The 18,944-nt window shown below is 59.7% G+C and overlaps 1 protein-coding gene across 3 annotated transcripts in view; it reads right to left on the bottom strand.

The window, feature by feature from the left end:
* Positions 1-18,944, bottom strand: part of VAV2 (vav guanine nucleotide exchange factor 2) — a 223,811-nt gene that overhangs the window by 26,440 nt on the left and 178,427 nt on the right. For all 3 annotated transcript variants that reach the window (XM_055270455.2, XM_055270456.2, XM_055270457.2), the window contains 7 exons: positions 18,782-18,882; positions 9,943-10,042; positions 8,810-8,905; positions 8,055-8,123; positions 4,190-4,276; positions 1,670-1,755; positions 761-893 (listed from right to left, as the gene is read on the bottom strand). In XM_055270455.2, the coding sequence (XP_055126430.1) occupies positions 761-893; positions 1,670-1,755; positions 4,190-4,276; positions 8,055-8,123; positions 8,810-8,905; positions 9,943-10,042; positions 18,782-18,882 (672 nt within the window). The remainder of the gene's footprint in view (positions 1-760; positions 894-1,669; positions 1,756-4,189; positions 4,277-8,054; positions 8,124-8,809; positions 8,906-9,942; positions 10,043-18,781; positions 18,883-18,944) is intronic.

The following is an 18,944-nucleotide window of genomic DNA, read 5'->3' as shown; positions in this document are numbered from 1 at the left end:
ATGGGCTCCTGACCCCCTGACCCCGCCCCACCAGGGCTGCACACGGTAGGTGCTCAAGTGCCATGGGCAGAAGCCTCAGCTGAAGCAGGACTGAACCAGACAGCCAGGCAGCAACAGCCCTGTAGCCATGGTCCTGCCCCACAGCAGCTTTGGCCCTGCCCCTGTAGCCCTGGCCCCACCCCCTGGCAGCCACAGGCCCACCTCTGCAGTCCTGGCCCCGCCCCAGCAGCCACAGGCCCCACCCCTGCAGCCCTGGCCACACCCCAGCAGCCACAGGCCCCGGCCAGCCACATGTAGAGTCTTGGACAAGCCACAGCCAAACCTACCCACAGCCCTCCTCCAAGCACCGCAGGGTGGGACGGGAGAGGAAGGCCTGCTTGCTACAAGGGACAACATGGGCTAGAGTCAGCCTGGCCAGATGGCAAGCCAAGGTTGAAAGTCCCACCCTTGCTAGAGGCCTTGGGCAGGCCTCTCCCCTCTGCTTCAGTCGCCTCACTGGGGAGTGGAATTCTGGTCTTGCCCACCTTTCTGGGGGGCGCTGGGCCCAGCGAGGAGCAGGCCTGCTATGAGGAGTGGTCACGATGGCAAGGCAGTGACTCAGAGAGGAGGCTTCCCGCAGGGCGGAGACGCCCACCCCAACCCACCCGGCCAGCATCAGTGGCTGACTTCGAGTCCCCTACCCCTGGGGTCTGGAACCCAGTGCCTCTCTCCAGGCCACCCCCACGTTCCTGGGTAGTAGGGTGGACCCGGAAGGCCCCACCTTCTTGACGTCTTTGTTGTTCATGGGGTCGTCGGTCATCTTATGGAAGAGCAACTCGATGATCTCCTTGAGCTCGTAGCTGTAGCCCTTCCGCTTGCAGACGATGACCACCTTGTCAAACAGGAACAAGTACCTGGGCCAGGCAGCGCAGCGGGGCATCAGCACCCCAGCACTGTGTGCTCTGCTCCGAGGAGGCAGCAGGAGCTGAGGCTGAGGCTCTGGCACGCGGCTCCCTCTACGGGCGAGCCCTGCCCTCACCTGGCTCACCAGGCTAATGCTGAGCCTCGGTCAGGTCTCGGCTGTTCCCACACTGCTTCTCCAGGAAGCCTTCCCTGGCTCCCTACCCCCGTGACTGAGGCTGTGCCAGGAGCCCTTCGAGGGGCTCCTGCATCCCCCACGCTGGCCTCCCACGCAGCACTGACCCCTGACGGCCACTCCCCGTTGATCCCGCACTGGACTGGGAGCCTCAAGAGCGGGGGACCCGGATGTGCTGTGACCCCTGCCCCAGCACACAGTAGGTGCCCAAGGAGGGCCCTGGACAAGCCTGGGCCACCGTGGGCCTGGACACTCTCTGGCAGTCATTTGGCAAAGAGCTCATCCGACCACTCTGGGCCTGTCTTGGGTCCCTGGAGGCTGAGCATTGGCAGCGAGGGGCCTGGCCCTCACCTTTGGCTGCCCCAGCCCAGCCTGGTGCCCGCCATGGGCACAAAAGCCCCACTGCTGTGGCGCCCGCTCACTGACGAGAAGGAAGGAAGCAATTAAAACTGAACAACACAAAGCCACCGCCAGGCAGCTCTTTCCACAGGAAGGCCTGGCTTCCAGAGCCACTTAGGAGCGGCTCCCTGGGAGGGAGAGCCAGACCCTGGCGGGACGCCACCCAGCCTACGACACGCGCCCCGCCCCGCTCACCTGTCCTGCTTGGTGTGGTTGACTATGGACCGGACTTTCAGTTCCCCATCAATCTTTGGTCTTCCAAATTCCTCCAGTTTCACTTGCTGGGAAGAAGGAGAGGGGCCGTCAGCCGGGGCTGGAGCAGCCCCAGTTCTCCTGACTGCACGGGCAGGGCAGACTGCCGTGCACCCAAGGGAACTCCCCACAGGCAGCAGAGGCGGGACGAAGGGAAACAGCCCCCGTGGCTCCCAGCTGGTGCTCAGGATGGACGAGGGAGGGTGCAGAAGACCGGGAAGGGACGGGGCCTGGCAGCTTCTCTCCCTTCCCTGGCCAGCCCCGCCAAGGGGCTCCCTTCAGCTCTGGGGACAAAGGGCGATTGATGGCGCCAGTTGTGTTCACAGAGGCCGCCGCTGTGTGGAGCCCCAAGCAGGACCCGGTCGGAAAAGCCAGCCGCCCAAGCCCCATGTTCAGGAGAGAACAAACAGCGCCTATCTGCTGCAGGGTGGGTGGGGCTGGGGTCCTGCCAAGAGTAAGGAGGCTTTGACTCAGACCCGTGTGGTTCGCTGAGGTTTCATTTTCGTTGTCTGTCTGGTTTTGTCTCTGTGACTCTTCTGATTCAGAGAGAGCTTCTCTTGACATGTTCCCTGCGTGGCTTTCAAAGTGTCCACGCAGACAAGAAAAGGTGGACGAAAATGCTTCAAGACACGAACAGGGCCCTGCCTGGGAGGTGCTCGAGGCACGGGCTCAGTGTCTCCTTCCAAGGTCTCAGCCCCAGAGGCTGCAAGGACAGCTTTGGTGCCACATAGCCGCAGTCAACTTGCTCCAGGCCTCCGATCTCAGCTCTCACCACCTTCCCTGTGGTGATGGGATTCAGAGCCAGGACTGGGTACAGGGCCTGGCTCATGGGAATGCTCGACACCTGCTGGCCATGCTGTTTTATTCTTCTTGTTGTTGTCGTTTTTGAGACAGTCTCACTCCATCACCCAGGCTGGAGTGCAATGGCGCAATCGTGGCTCACTGCAACCTCTGCCTCCCGGGTTCAAGAGATTCTCCTACCTCAGCCTCCCAAGTAGCTGGGATTACAGGCACCCGCCAGCACACCTGGCTAATTTTTGTATTTTCAGTAGAGACAGGGTTTTACCACATTTGCCAGGTTGGTCTCGAACTCCTGACCTCAAGTGATCCTTCCACCTCAGCCTCCCAGAGTGCTGGGATTACAGGCATGACCACCGCACCCAGCCTGTTCTTGTTGTTTAATGAGCAAGTATTACTTCTATGTAAAAACTTAGGAAACAAAAACAAAACGAACTTTTCTCCTCATGTCCTGCTCACTGTACGCATTTGCGAACGCCTCGCACAGGAGCTCACGGCAGCATGGACCCGCCAGGTGCTGACGCTGCAGGGTGCGGCCGCCCTCGGCCTCCTCTGCACCCACACATTTTACTTTCTTTCTAAAATGAAAGGTGAAGGGGGCAGTATCATAATGCCCTTCAGAAGCTTATATTTTTTTCTTTCATCACCGACATATCGCAGGTGCTCTTCCGTGCCCCACGTTTGCGGAGGGTATTCTCTTTGTGCTGCTGGCACCCGGTGTGGCCTGGGCATCGGGGACCTTCCCCTGCCAGCTTCATGAGTGAAATCACCAGGGTGAAAATGTTTGTGATTCACAACCAGGGGTAATTTTGCCACCCAAAGGACCCTCTGGCAATGTCCAGAGGCATATCTGGTTGGCATTACTTGAGGGGCTGGGGGTGTACTGGTGTCTGGTGGGTGGCAGCCAGGTACACTGCTCCACATCCCGTAACGCACAGGGCAGGTCCCACAACCAAGAATGACCCGGCCCCAAATGTCAGCAGTGCTGAGGTGGAGAAGCCTGGGTTAGAACCAGCAGATCCTCGGGAAGTCGGCTCCGGTCAGCACAGACCAGGGAGTTTGCTTCCTGGGGTGGTGCATCCCCTCTCCCCAGGCAGGACAAGCTGACTGACTCGGCAGCCCAAGCCTGGCCTCTGCAGGGCCAGGCTCTGGGGAGAGTCCCGGGAGGTGGCAGCACTGCCTGATGGGGTCTGAGGAGCAGAGGCGACTGCCGGCCCCACCGAGCCTGGGCCCAAACCCTGTCCATTGCCCCTGGAGGGGAGAGTCAAGGTGGGCCAGGGGGCCACGAACCAGGGGGCGTCTCCTGACCCTGGGAGACACGGTTCTCCTCTTGGACTTGAAGGGGTCTTCTGTCTATGCTAGAGGGAGAAGGGGGGCTGGGCAATGAATACAGTCCCTCCCCTGTCCCCTCCCCTCCCCCTTCTCCTACCCCCTGAGCACAGGCAGTCTTCAGTGCATAGGGCACTTGGGTTGGCTGTGGTGAGCAAGGAAGCGTGGATGCTGGGGGTTTGAGATCAAACTCAGAAGCTGCCGGGCACCACCCTCTCAACAGTCAGCCATGGTGTGGCTGCCCACAGAGTTCACTCGATACTGGGGCTGTGAACGTGACTTTATAGGTACTGTCCTCATCGACCTTCCCTAGCCTGAAGAGTTAGTCCCACTCACCAAATTTTCTATAGAACTCTGAAATTCGCTGATTTTCCTCAAGGTTTCCTTGTCCCGTTTAACTTCATTGATGTACATCGCCAAGTCCTTGAAAACAAGAGGCAGGGGTGAGCGGGCTGTGCTGGGTGGGGGGTGTGTGTGTGAGTAATTCTGTGCGTGCACGTGTGTGCAAACAAGCTGTGCTGCGTGGGGTGTGTGTGACTGTGTGTGTAAGCGGACCGTACTGGGCAGGGGGTGTGTATGTGTGAGCGGGCTGTGCTGGGTGAGGGGTGTGTGTGACTGTGTGTGAGTGAGCTGTGCTGGATGGGGTGTGTGTGTGATTGTGTGTATGGGTGAGTGACCTGTGCTGGGTGGGGTGCGTGTGTGTGAGTGTGTGAGCGGGCTATGCTGTGGTGTGCATGTGTGTGTGTGTGAGAGCATGTGTGTGCGAGCGGGCTGTACTGGGTGGGGTGTGTGTGATTGTGTGTGTGAGCAGGTTGTGCTGGGAGGGATGTGTGTGACTGTGTGTGTAAGTGGGCTGTACTGGGTGGGGTGTGGGGTGTGTGAGCGAGCTGTGCTGGGTGGGGTGTGTGTGTGTGTGTGTGTGTGTATGAGTGAGCTGTGCTGGGTGGGGTGCGTGTGTGAGCATGTGTGTGTGTGTGTGTGTGAGCAGACTGTGCTGTGGTGTGTATGTGTGAGTGTGTGAGAGCATGTGTGTGTGAGTGGGTTGTGCTGGGTGGAGTGTGTGTGATTGTGTGTGTGTGTGAGCAGGTTGTGCTGGGTGGGGTGTGTCTGTGTGATTGTGTGTGTGAGCGAGCTGTGCTGTGCAGGGTGTGTGTGTGAGCGTGTGTGTGCATACACGCACATGCATGCAGGAGCTCAGCCCCCCAAGGACGCCTCCCCCCCACCACCCAGCATCCAAGCACTGGGCGTTTCTGGACTTCCTTCCTCCATCCTGCCGGGGAGGCCGCCCTCGAGACAGGAGGGCTGAAAAGCATCACCTCCGCATGACAGATGAGGAAACTGAGGCAGGGAAAGGAGCACACTGACTGAGAGCCACGCCTCGTTGGTGACGATGCCAAGAGTCCCAAACTCCTGGCTAGTGCTGCTTCTTTCTGCCCCATCACGTGGTCCCTCTTAAACATCCTAATAGAGGGAAGCAGCCCTGTGTGTCAGAGCCACATCAGGCCACATAAGAGCCACCTAGGCTTGGGCTGACCTATGTCCCCATTCTTAGGAAGCTTCCCCCTCCCCAGCCTCTCCAAGCCACGGCCTCCCCTTGGAGCCTGGACAGAATGAGGGGTCAGGAAGTCCCTCTCTCCATGGGTCTGGCCATCCCCACTCCGGCGCCTCTCTGCCGTGCTGCAATCCTCGTGCTGGCCACCAGGGAGCAGTGCCCACTTCAGTCCAGAAAACGCAGTGTCCAGACCTGGCCCACAGCGGAATCCAAGGGAGCTGGCCACGTGGGCGGTCCTGGCCCTGCCCACCCAGAGCAGCGGGTGGAATTCCCCAACATGCAAGTGACCAGCCAGAGCCAGAGCCAGGTCGTCAGCAGGTTCCCATCCCTCCCACCCTTCCTTGTTCCTAGAAGACCTCATCATTGGCTCCCCACCCACCCTGCAGGAGGGAACTTTTTGGGGAGGCTGCAGCACGCTTGTCTGAAAGAGGTGTTCTGTTTTCTTGTCCACTTGCCTTTAAAATAAGGAATAAATTCCCAGAGACAAGGACCCCAATAGCAAGTCTAGAGCTCAGGACCACCCTCCTCCCAAAGGCAGAAACATTACAACTGTGACTACTGTGGCCCCTGCGTGCACCTGGCCCAATGCCTGGCATGAAATAGGAACAGATGGAAGTTGCCTGAATGAATGAGCAGGTGAAGGAAATGTCTGTACTTTGATATAGAGGCAGGACTGCAGTCAGCTCATGGAACTTGGACCTAAAACCGCAATTCCCTTGGAGACAAACCTCAGGCCCACAGAGGCATGGAGGCTGACTCTCAAAGACACTGCCTTACAAGGAGTGAGCTCTCAGTCCCTAGGGGAAATCAAGCCCAGGTACAGTAACGACTCCCATAGTGGCTGCACAAATGACTTCCTATATAAATTGGGAATGGATCAAAAGACTTCTAAAATCCCCCCAGCCCTGAATTCTCATGATGAGGTTCGGTGGCTCTCAGAAAGGCAGATGCACACCCGCAAGTCGTGGAGCACTTGGTACAGCACCGTGAGCTACACTCCTGGGAAACTGTCCCGTCAAGGGGCTCAGAGCCACCCACCAGCCAGATACTGAGTGCTGAGAGTATGAAACGCAAGACCACACTCAGGGCCCGGGTGCATGGCCCACTGCACCTGCTGTCACTGTCTCAGAGCCCCCAAGGACACATCCGCGCTGGCTCACACACCGTGGCTCACAGCAGACAGGCCAGAGCAGGTGTTGGAGAGGGGCGGCTTGGGGGCCGCAGAGCTGACACCGAGAAAGTTCTGTCAGCCCGTCATGGCAGGAGGCTTTCCTGGAGCACTCCCCAGGGTGCTCGCTGCCCAGTGGAGCTGAGCGGCACAGAATCTGAAGGTCTCTGGGACCATCTCTCGTGCCCACACACGAGTGCCCACAGGATTTGGAGTAAATTTCTCCCAGAGCACAAGCCCTGCTCAGAGAACCTCTCAGCACCGGCGGCCAAGCACTGGCCCCACTCCCGTCCCGGCCCAACAGCAGCTATAGACGGAGACAGATTACAGCCCCTCCCCCACCCAGAAGGAGCTCCTTAAATGAGGTACCTGGGAAAGAAAAAGGGGGCCCAGAGCCTACGGGGCTGCCCACAGGGCAGGGGCCAGGTGTCAGAGGGCAGGACTGCAGCCCTGAGGGGGGTTGGCAGAGGTGTCCTGTGCTCCCGACGAGGGAGATGTTGGGGGAGTCATCATCTCTCCACCCAGATGCAGCTGGAGGGGACCTACCACATGCTGGTTGCCGTGCCTGGCCGTGACCATGGCTGACACAGGCCTGGCTGGGAGGGAGCTGGTATGAACAAGTGTGTCCGGGAGTAAGAGTGCCACCCACGAGGAAGCCAGTTCCCTGAGGACGGAACCCAGTGGGGGCTGATCCTCCCTGGAAAACGTCCTGTCCATGGCGAAGGCAGGATGAGCAGGACGGAGCCAGGGGACGAGGAGGAGGGTGCACCTGAGCCAACACCCAGACCCGGGGAAGCGCAGGGCACGTGCAGGAGCCTGGGAGGGATCAAATCTGCCTGGAGCTGTGGTAAACACAGCTGCAACATCGGGGGCAAGTATCCTGCAGAAGGCCTGGAGTGCCAGAGTGAGGAGCCCATGCCTGCTTCATGGGCAGAGGGAGCCATGGAAGGTTTCTGAGCAAGGGAGTGGCATGAGCTAGGCTCACCCCGACAAGGGGAGAAAGGGAGGCATGGATGGCTGGGCGGGGTGGGGCGGGGCGGGGCGGGGGGGTTCCTCGAAACAGCCAGGAGCGAAGGAGCTTCCCAAGTAGGCAGCAGAGAGATGGCACTGGAGGTGGCATTTTGCAAGCAGAAGCCTCAGGGCTGGGAGTGAGAAGCACTGGGCCAGAAAGCCCAGAATAGAGGCCAGTGCCTGGGGGGAGAGCAGGGGGAGGGGAGGCTCAAGGGAGGTCTTGTTGGACAGGTGGTTAGGACTGGGGACACCTGAGGGGGCACCTGACCTGCAGTGCCCTCCACCCGTCACCTCTACCTCTTGTGGGTCTCACCCACTGCCCTGCGCTGCCCTGCCCCGCCCCAACTCCTGCTGTCCCAGGAAAATGTCTACAGTCACAATCGCAGCTTGTTGATGAGCCCAATTCCAGTCCAAGAACGCGGGCATGGTGTGCTAAGCCGTATGACAGCTTCTCCCCTGCCTCCACCTACCTGCATAGCTTCCAGTGCTTCTTTGAGCTGCTGCCTCTCAGGCCGTTCCGCAGAATGGCTCAGAAGCTCCTGGAAGGGTGAGAAGAGTGTCATGTGTTACCACTCGGGGGGTCCTGGCCGCTGCCCTGGTCCCTACCTGGGGCAGGGGGTGTGCACAGAACAAAGTCCTCAGAAGAAAGCCACCCCCACCTGCCAGCCAGGCTGGGTTTGGCTGCCTGATACCAAAGGACAGAGAGTGACTCCTCCACAGGGGACACCCCACTTCTTGGCAGGGGTGCTCCCAAACCTTGTGGATAAAGGAAGGGAGTGACCGTGAGAAGGGACATGAAGGCAGCAAGGCGCTGTGCCAGCAGTTCACGGGAAAAGGGCCTCACAAGGTGCCAGGCAGAAACTACCGCCTTCCCTCCCAGGTCTGTCTTTCCTGAAACCCTTCCACTTCCATTTCTGTCGTGGCCACCAGGAAGCTCAGAGATCAACCACAGTAGCTTTCTTATTCCAGGTGTGAGGACGCTTTTCTGTCTCTTTCAGTTTTCTGACCTCTTTAGTGATTTGACTCATCATTTTCCTGTGTATATTTACTGTGATAATCGTCCATCACATGCACTGAGCAGTGATTATGAGCTAAGCACGAACTGACTTGTTTATATTCAACTTACTCTGTCTGTGGGCTGCATCCCACACCCCCGGAAGCTGCCAGCCCTCATCTGACTCCAGCAGTGATGACCCCACGGGCCCCCCGGGGCCCAGGGCCTCACCTTCAAGAGCAGGTGGTATTTGAGCACCCTCTGCATGGGGACCACCAGCAGGTCTTGCAGCTTAAATTTTCCATCCTGGACCTTCAGCGTGCACTCCTGGGAGGGCGACAGGGCAATGGGAGAGCCCTCCTGGAGGAAAGCCTGAACCCACCCACCTGTACCCCCACCCGCAGAGAGGGCAGACCTAAGCCCAGAACTCAGGTCCAGACGTTTGGCCCTTCTCTAGCCAGGCTCCCAGAACCAGTCCACGCATCAGGTGTGTGCAGAGGGGCGGGTTCACAACACACATGGCTCCCACCCTGCCTGTCTGCACTGGCCACATTGGGACGCAGTGAGACCCGTGTGATGCTACAGGAACCCTCTTGGGGTGCCTGCTGGGCCTGCCTGGATGTGGCTTTGACTCTTCCGCCAGGCCAGGTCCTTTGGAGAAGGGCAGCAGGCCATCCCCCATTGACCGACCCCTCTCTGGTCTGGCCTCTGGGAAAAGCAAGGTGGGGCACCAACTTGCACTGAGCTGTGGGGCCACTCCCAGGAACCAGGGCGTTTCCCCATTCATTGACTGGACTTGGGGGGCATCGTTCATCTCCACTGGGGGGCCACGCTGCCTCTACCACTGCTAGAACCAGGGGGCTCTACACCAGGCTCCACGCAGAAACCGGGTTGTACTGACCAGATGGAGCCTGGAAACTCCAGCTGGGAACAGGAGGGACCGGGAGGGGCTCATGTGAGAAACACTAGATGTTGATAGAGACTCGCCCTGGGCCTGGGGTGAGGATGGATGAGGGGTGGGTGGTCCCACAGTTCCCAGCAAATGGCACCTGGGGCTCCCTGGAGTCAGCAGAGGCCAGGATCAGGGGTAAGCCAGAGCCCCCAGCTGTGTTAGATTCAGTCCCAAGGCCCTTTCTCCATGAGGAGTCTCGCTGTGTCCTGGCCTGGGATGGTGACCTCCACCCAACCCACTCCCCAACCCAACACAATGCGAAAAAGAAAAATCTACAAAAAACCATTACGTCACCACTCCCATCACCACCTTCCCAACAAATGGGCAAGAGAGAGGCTGGTACCTAACAAGCTCTGGCCTGCAAGCTGCAACTGTGGAGCCAGGGCCAGGGCCAACGCCCGGCAGGACTTACCTCAACTTTCTGCCTGAAGTCCTCCCGGCTGGCCAGCAGCTGGTTCAGCGTGTTCTGGGCGTGCTCCATGTGGCTGCAGTACTCCCCGTAGATCAGGAGCCTGCACACATACACACACACACACACACACACACACACACACACACGTTTAATGAGCAGCTCAGGGCTGCAGTGAGCCCGTCCATTTTTCCCAGCAGGCTGTAGGTGCGCAACCAACAGGCCCTCCTCTGACAGCTCCCTGCGCGTGGACACATTCCACGGCCAGGAGGCTGCTCTCCCCTTCCCGAAGCTACCAGGCCGCAGGAGGGCTGCCGGTGTGCTGGGGGAGGAGGTGCCCGTGCTCTTCCTGAGTCCCAGGTGGTTCTAGATCAGGTCCCGGCTGGGATGCAGGGTGGAGCTCTCAACCCCCCATCCCACCCCCAAAAAGGGCCAACACTGGAGGAAAGACAAGCCCCTGACATCCCCCCCCTACCAGGAAGGAAGACCCCAGGAGGGCTCAGAATCTTGCCCCCAGGCCCTGAGCACCGAGGCCTGCGCTGGCTCAGGGCTCATCCTCGTGCTGTGCCAGGTGGGGAACCCCTAAGGGTCACCCTTGTTGCTTCTACATGGTGCCTGGATTCCACAAGCAGTGACAGCCCCCTCTTCACCAGGGATGCAGGCAGCCAGGTGGCCCCCGGACCTGGGAGGACCAGCAGGGTCTCGGGAGGACGCCCAGGAGGCCGGCCCTCGTGTCCTGCCGACCGCCTCCTCCTGGCCCCAGCATCGCTCCCTCCCAGCCATTCTGACTCCCACTTCAGTGCCTTGTGCTGGTCTCTTCAGCCACAGCACCTTCTCCCTCGCCCTGCACTGGGCCCACATCTCCACAAACTGGAACCCAGGGTTCCTGGCCTCTGGAGCCTCAGGGTCTCAGGACACCAGCCTGAAACTTCATCTTTAAAACCCTGTCACCCCACTGACAGGGCAGAAGAAGAACCACGCCAGGTGACGATATTGGTGACAACAAGGATGACAAGAGCCACCACTCGCTGAGGCAGCTGCTGCCAAGTGCTTTGCCGACAAGCCTTATGACTTATTTGCCCATTTGTAAAGATGGGGGTGATTAGCCCCACTCTTCAGGGAGGGAGACTGAGGCCTCCACGAACTTGCTAGGAGCTGACAGTCTGGCCTGCAAGGCTGGGCCGGACCCAGCGTCCTGGTGATGTGCTCTCTGGCAGGGCTGCGTGTTAGTGTCTGGAGGCTTCCCTGGCCTGGGAAGCCCAGGGCAGGCTCTCGGGACCAGGTCACCATGGCCTCTGGGCCATTTTTCTTTCCATCATGAGAGCTGCTTTGCCACAGGGCACCCGGCCTGGGGCTCGGGGCGGGCAGCTGGACCTGCAGCCCGGCTTCTGTGGAGGGCGGCCCTCAGGGAGAAGCATCCCGATCGTGGGGTCTTGATGCAGGGACAGGTTTCCATCCAAGTGGCTCTGCCACAGGGGTCCCTAGACAGGCCCCGCTCCCCACACCTGTGGGGTTTTGGACCACACGATGCCCACTTTCTTCCCACCTCTGGAGTTCTGGGCTCGGAAGAACGGAACAGTGGCTGGGAACACATTTCCTGCCCAGGGAGCATGTCCCTTTGGAGCTGGCTCAGGCACAGGGACGGGCATCCTGACACACTTCCCACTCCCACAAATGCTCATGAGGCTGTCCTCACCGTGGCCAGGGGCGACAGAGGCCCCGACACCCTCCCAGCGCCGCGCGTGGGGTCCGGTGACTGGTACCTCCTCAGGCCGCCCGAGAATCCTCCCTCATAAGCCTGCAGGGACACCTCTGGCATGCGAGGCTGACAGTCCACGACTCTGATAAAGGACCTGAATCTGCTCGAAGCTCACCCGGCCCAGCCACAGTCAAGCAAAGCACCCATGGCCGGTCCCACAGGGCCCACATGTGGGGCTTGCACGGGTGTGTCCCCACGGGTGGGTCCCGTGTCCACAGACCTGGGAGGTCTGCATGGAGGCATCACCATCACTGCAAAGGGCCTGCCTCCTGCCTGGTGCTGGGGCCGCATGTTGACCGGGAGCCACTTTAAATGGGAACCTGACCCCTGGTTTCCACCTAAATGAGTCTGTTATTACACTGATCATTTTCATGTAAAAGTTGGTGAAAACCTATCATCTCTGGAAGCAATTGAGAAAAAGAGTTTTTCCCCTTTAAAAAAAAAAAAAAAAAAATGAACAAAAGCTTCAGAAGCCCCCGGTAGAGTAGGATTGGGGAGAAGGAACAGAAGGACATTTACGAGAGCACTGGACAGCCTCAAAGTGAGCAGAAAAGACACTGACTCCCGGCGGCCGCCTGCACCTGCCCCGCTCCGGATCGGTCTTTTCTCCACCCGAAGAGAACGGTCAGAGCCATGCGCAGAAGACACACCACACACCCTGGACACCACTTGGTGCCGGGACCTGGGCTGGAAGCTCTGGGACCACGACTGTCACCATTCTACCCATGGGGACATTGAGGCTCAGAGAGGCCCGTAGCTGAGAAGGGAATCACACCAGCAGTCACCGACCCCAAAGCCCAGGTCCTGGGGGCTGTCCTGGGGCTGCACTGCTCTGCCTCCTGGCTGTGCCTCCCATCTGATGATGACACCAGACCAGAAGCTCGGCAGGAGGTCCAGGGGCACCCCAAACCCTAAGGCCCCCAGCCCACCCCTGTGGCCCCTTTGAAAAGTGCCCCTGACCTGGCCTGAGGACTCTAGGTGGGGAAGCCAGGGCAGGTGGTGAACCTCAAGACTTTCAGAGCTTCCCAAGACTGCCTGGAGGCGGGAGGACGAGTCTGGGCTGGGGAGAAGGAAAGCCAGAGCCCCCAGTGAGGGGTCCTCCCCGCATGGAGCCATGTCTGCTGCTGCTGGAGCCGGGGCCACGCTCGGGCCCGAGGGATCATGTGACACCACACTGCCTGACTTCCCACCAGGCCCCGCGCCACTGCGGACTCGGCTTCGAGCATTTCAGGTGAGCTGGGCCCAGTGACGGCCCCAGTCCCTTCCCGTCGAGGGAAGTCTTCATGTAGGTGGAAAAAGCACCCAGCTGAAGCCCAGCGGATAACATGCCGGGTGCCAGCAGCTTTAGTGTGGCCAAACCAGCTTTGTGAGCCCCGCCTTTCAATTCCACACCAGGTCACCTAGGTCCCAGGTTTAGGCAGACGAGGGGCCGGGGTGCAGATCCCAGCCTTACTCTCCTCACCCCATGCCCTGCTGGGAACACCCACGTCAGCCACAGCACAGCTGAGCTGGCAGCCTTCTCCACCTGGCAAACTTCTACTCATCCGTCAAAACTCTTCCCTATCATTGCCCTTTCTTCACCTCAACCCCTGCCCCAGCAGGGCCAGAGGGAAAAGCAAGGAGATAGGTCAAAGGGCAGCAGGTAGAGGCCTGTCCAAGGTCAGTGGGAGCCCAAAGAGGAGACTGCCCTGAGTGACCCCTGCCCACCAGCTCTGAGCTCCTGCAATGGGTCTCACTCCTCCCCATACCCCAGCACCCAGCCTGGAGCCCGCCTGCACCAGGCACTCATACACCGCTGTGAGTGGCCACAGCCACAAGCCTGGACACAGGTCCTTCTATCCATTTGGTAAAAGGATGCAGGGGGTTGGGGGTCGGGGGAATGGCAGACACTTGCAGCAAACAGGAGAACTACTTCTGGGTAAAGACAGACAGACCTCCATGAAGAGCCTGAAAGGGCCCTGGCCGTGGGATGTGCTTCACGCCTGGGCTCACTGCATCCTCACAGAAACACCACCTTCAGGACAGGGGCCCTGAGGCTCAGAGAGGTGACGTGACTTCTGAGGTCGCCCAGCAAAGGGGAACAGGGCCAGATTCCAAAGCGAATGCACGTGGCTCCCAACCCTGGCCCTCAGGGCCCCAGGGTGAGGCCTCTGCAGAGGGACACTCTCTCTCCGTTGAGTCCAGAAGGACTCTCAAGGGGCCCGCGTCCTCTCTCACCTGACCCAGGTGCAGAGCAAATGCCAACACCTGCACACCCCCAGCCCCATTGACCACGGGCAGCTGGCGATGGAGAGGGCCTCGGACCAGAACTTGGCTGCAGTGGGCCCACCAAAGCCTCACACTGTGACCTTATTTGGTCATGATGCAGATGTAATCAGGGTAAGGACTGAGATGAGGCCATGCTGAAGGGAGGTGGCCCTAACTCCAATGAGAGTGGCTTCAGAAAAGGACACAGAGACGCGGGGAGGCCATGTGGAGACGGGGACAGAGAACAAAGCAGCCACAGCCAGGAACACCCGGGGCCCCCAGCAGCCGCAGGACGTAGGAAGGACCTCCCTGAGCCTCTGCAGGAAGCATGACCCAGGCACACCTGGGCTTTGGCTCAGTGAGACCAGGAGTCTGGCCTCCAGAACGCAGACATCTCTGTTGTTTCAAGCCACCATGTTTGTGGTAATTGTTACAGCCAAGCCAGGTCACTCACACAGATGCCTTCACCCTCCACCCACACCACAGGACTTCTGAGCACGTGCCACATGCCAGGCAGCATGGGCCAGAGTCCCCAGGGGGCACAGTCCGACGTTTCCCCGAAAAATGGAGAGAAAATGACAGTGACTCCAAGCCTATTGGAGGAAGTCAGTTAAGGAGGCAAAAGTTTACAGGCCTTAATTCTAACCACATTTACTACTGTTAAGAAAAAGGGGCCGGGCGCGGTGGCTCACGCTTGTAATCCCAGCACTTTGGGAGGCCGAGGCGGGTGGATCACGAGGTCAGGAGATCGAGACCACGGTGAAACCCCGTCTCTACTAAAAAATACAAAAAATTAGCCGGGCGCGGTGGCGGGCACCTGTAGTCCCAGCTACTCGGAGGCTGAGGCAGGAGAATGGCGTGAACCCGGGAGGCGGAGCTTGCAGTGAGCCGAGATTGCGCCACTGCACTCCAGCCCGGGCGACAGAGCGAGACTCTGTCTCAAAAAAAAAAAAAAAAAAAAAAAAAAGAAAAAGGAGCCAAAACTTGGAAATAAGACAACACACACGGGCACACATGCACGCGCACACACACACAAGCACACACACTTCATGCATTCCTAGTATGGCTGGAGCACCTCCCAGGGCAGCCTCCTCCTCCCCACACCCCCTCCAGCTGACTCCTCCCCTGGAGAAAGTTGTTCAGGTGCAAATGATTTCTGTCCTGATAGAGGACACAGCCCCAAACGTCCCACTGTGGTCACCTTGTGAGGCACGGCCCGCTGTGTCCAGCACCCTGCCCGACCTCCCCTCTCTGCTGACAAGGTGTGTGGTTCCCTCGTTCGTGAGTTGACAGACCCATGGCCCGAGCTCCGTGGGTGTTTGTATGAGGGTTATGTTTTTTAACTTTCTGAGTATGTCAAATTCTGACCCCACCACACGGCGCACAAATGCCTCCTCCAGAGATGCCTCTCCTCTGCCAATTTTCCTCACAGTGTCACCTCCGCCTCCAGTCCACACAGCCCCAACCTCTCAAGATGCTCAGGGACAGACCAGCACGGATTGAGGACCACAGGCCATGGGCTCAGGTATGGACCAAGGATGCAGGAACAAGCGGGTGCACGGCTGAGCTGCCAGCTCTGGCCTCCGTTCCCCATCTGGGAAGTGGGGGTTAGACAGAGCGGGAGCTAAGGCTTCTTGACTTCAGAGCTTCCCAAAGGCAGCCCTGCCAGAGGAGGTGGCCAAGCCAACCCCTACTGGCGTTTTTGAGGTGGACCATGGCCGGGGACTCTCCCTGCAGGCCGTACCCCGGGACCACCCAGCCTTGGGCTTCGGGTAGGAACCATCCAGAGGACAGCCTCAGTCGTTCCAGGATTCTGAGCGGAGGTCTCGGCGCACCAAAGCGCTCGCCTGTCTCGGATCCTTCATCTCCAAACGCGCTGGGAGATCCACGCAGCCCCGGGGGAGGAGGGCGGGGCCTTCGTCTTGTTCTGTTCTGCATTCCTCCCAAAAGCGTTTGTGCAAAGCTCCACAGAGAGCTCCTCTTGAAAGCCAGTCCGTGGCCTTCCTGAGGGGCTGCCAGCTCCCCGAGGCCGTTCCCTTTGTAGCTCTCCTGCCCCTACGTCCCCGTATGCCCCCGCTGCCCCCACCATGACTCACTGCCCCACTCAAGGAAGCCACCAGGAGCTGGACTCCAGACCCAGCCTAGCCAGCCCCAGCCACAGAGAAAAACCACACGGCTTTGTCTTATGTCCACAGCTGCAGAATGCAAGCTCCTTCCCAAGGCCCAGTGTCCCTCTGGGTGGGAGATGCCTCCTATTAGGCCCAGAGGGCAAGGCTAAGAGGAGCTCCTGCCTTGTCTGAGGACCAAGGCTGCATTCATGAAAGTATAACCTCAAAAAGAGGGAGGTGACTGTCTCCTGCCACTCAGTGCTGGTCATGCCACACCGGGATGCTACTCCACCCTTCACCCCCGACGAGCTGCCAGGACCCTGTCACAAAGCCCTTCAGCAGCTTCCTCGTGCTCTCGCTTAAAAAAAGAAAAATTCTAAATCCTTCCCTTGGCCTGGAAGCCCCTGCAGGACCCTCCAGCCCTTCCTTGGAGAACCACCCCTTTCCTACTGGGCTCGTGCCTCTCACCTTCCCCTGAGCTTCTGCTCCCCAACCCGCCTTGCCCCGCCCCTGCAGGACTATGCTCAGGGGGACACGTCCTCGGCTGTGCAGCCCTCACAGGTCTCCTGGGCTCTCCAGCAACACCACAGCCCCCCCGGAGCTCCTGTCTTGTCTTGGTTCTCATCCATCCCACCCAGCGAGAGGCCAGTAGCTCTGTTCACTGGGTGTCCTCAGTCCAGAGTTCAGGAGCTGTACATAGCAGGAACCTTATAAAAGCTTCAGGACTCAGCCAGCAAGCGAGAACCAGGACCTTGGGGCTGACTCCAAAATGAGAGGAAAGGGGCAGAAAAGCTGGATGCTGGGACAGAACCATGATGATTTGGTGATGAGCTCTGATGAAATGCTGACAGCCTCTTCCCCAAATAGACCCCAACTGACGTGTCTCGCCACGCGCCCCGCTGCCAGGGACAGAGCCGCCTGACCACAGAACTCTTGGGTCAGGCCTGTGACTGGATGTGCTGCCCGCACTGCAGTGGCGCTCCAAGGCGGAGATGCCTGCTGTTCCTCGGCGGGAACCACACCTGCAAGGTCCTGCTGGTAGGACAGGGCCAGGGGTGTCGCCGGGCAGCCTGACTGCGGAGGAAGGCTCCTGGGAGAGGGCAGGTTATCCACCCTGTCACTCTACCACACAGCCAGCCATTCCTGCTCCAGGGCTTCAGCCTTTAATGGGCCTCGAAGCAAACCACGCCTCATCCGTGGCTCCCTCCCTTCCTGGCCAAGGGACAGCATGAACAAGGCGCTGAGAAGGTCCGCTGTACCCCACACCTGCCGAGGACTGGGCCGACAGCCAGTGCGACCTGCCGGCCGGCCACTATCGGCTGGGGGCAGGTTAGGGAGCTGTCCCCCCCCGACCCCTGCCCACTCTTACCCCTCCGGGGCTGGCCAGTGTGCTCACACCTGCTGGGCCTCGTCAGCTCTCCTGGTCCCCTCTGCCACCTGACCACAAGCACTGCCTGCTCCCTCGCGTCTCCGGGAACCCTCCAAGCCATGGCCCCTGGAGAGCAGGCTCCAGGACCCTCCTCACAGGGAAGAGGGGAGTGCCTTTCCTGGAGCTAGGGAGCACACGGGGAAGCACCAGCAGGGTTTCCCAGGCAACATGCCTGAGAATCCAGCCCTGGGCCTGTCCCCGGCTGCCTGGACAGGGAGGGGTGCGAGCTGTGCTGATGACCACCTGGCGGATGACGCAGGGGACCCTCCTAGAGATGAGGGAGAGATGGACCTGGGCGCCCAATGCCTGGGCCCAGGGCCGCGTGGTAAGATGCACCTGTGGGGTCTTCTATACCTCCCCAGCCCCACAGCAGACCCTTCCAAGAGTGGACCCCAGACATGGTATTTGTAACAAGCTCCCCAGTGGCTCTAGTGAGCAGCCAAGTTCAGGAAGCATTAGCATAGACCCCTTCGGGCTCCTCCAAAGGATCCCCGAGGGACAGAGAGCTTGGCACCGTCCCCTGATGGGGCTCTCTCGAGACTTCCGTAGCTGGAAACGCCATCTCCCCAGCCTCCGACAGCCTGGGCATAGTCTAACCCCCAGAAACGCCGCCTCCCCAGCCTCCGACAGCCTGGGCATCATCTAAGCTCCATAAATGCCATCTCTCTTGCCTCCAACAGTCTGGGCATCGTCTAACCCCCAGAAACGCCGCCTCCCCAGCCTCCGACAGCCTGGGCATCATCTAAGCTCCAGAAATGCCATCTCTCTTGCCTCCAACAGCCTGGGCATCGTCTAAGCTCCGGAAATGCCATCTCTCTTGCCTCCGGCAGCCTGGGCATCATCTAAGCCCCAGAAACGCCACCTCCCCAGCCTCTGACAGCCTGGGCATCATTTAAGCTCCACGTGCCACCTCCTTTCATCCTTGTCCACATCCTAACTTTAAAGAACCAGCCACAAAGGCGCAGAAGGGAAAAGTGGGAGCCCGAGATCTCTGCTGGGACAGCCGAGCCACTTGGATGGCCACACCCCTCACAGCCAGTTAGAAACGTCCAGAACCCCAATCCTGCCCCTGCCGAGCTCCCACAGGGCAGGAGGCTCCACACCCTCTCCATCAACCAGGCTGCGGCTCGGGGTGGGCGGCATCCTCAACAAGGGAGGACGGGGTCCAGAGGGGGCGGCCCCTTCCTCGGGACACCCCAAGAGTCCCACTTACACAAGAGTCCCACTTGTGTAAACTCTCCCACAGACGGCGGGCGGAGGGGGGATGCCAAGGAGCCCCAGGGGCCAGCAGCTACTCACCTTTCCTTGAAATCGAGAAAGACCTTGGCCAGCGTGCTGCCCCCCACCATCATGGACACGTCGATGGCCCTCAGGAAGCTGTGATGCACCTTGATCAGGTCCTGGGTTGAAAACGAGCCATGAGTGCCTGGCCAGGCTCACCCAAGGCTAGATGGGAGCGCCA

Source organism: Symphalangus syndactylus, chromosome 3 (genome assembly GCF_028878055.3).
Source record: "Symphalangus syndactylus isolate Jambi chromosome 3, NHGRI_mSymSyn1-v2.1_pri, whole genome shotgun sequence".
Classification (NCBI taxonomy): Eukaryota; Metazoa; Chordata; class Mammalia; order Primates; family Hylobatidae; genus Symphalangus; species Symphalangus syndactylus.
Note: the sequence above shows the minus strand (reverse complement) of the source record. Positions and strands in the feature narration are given on the sequence as shown.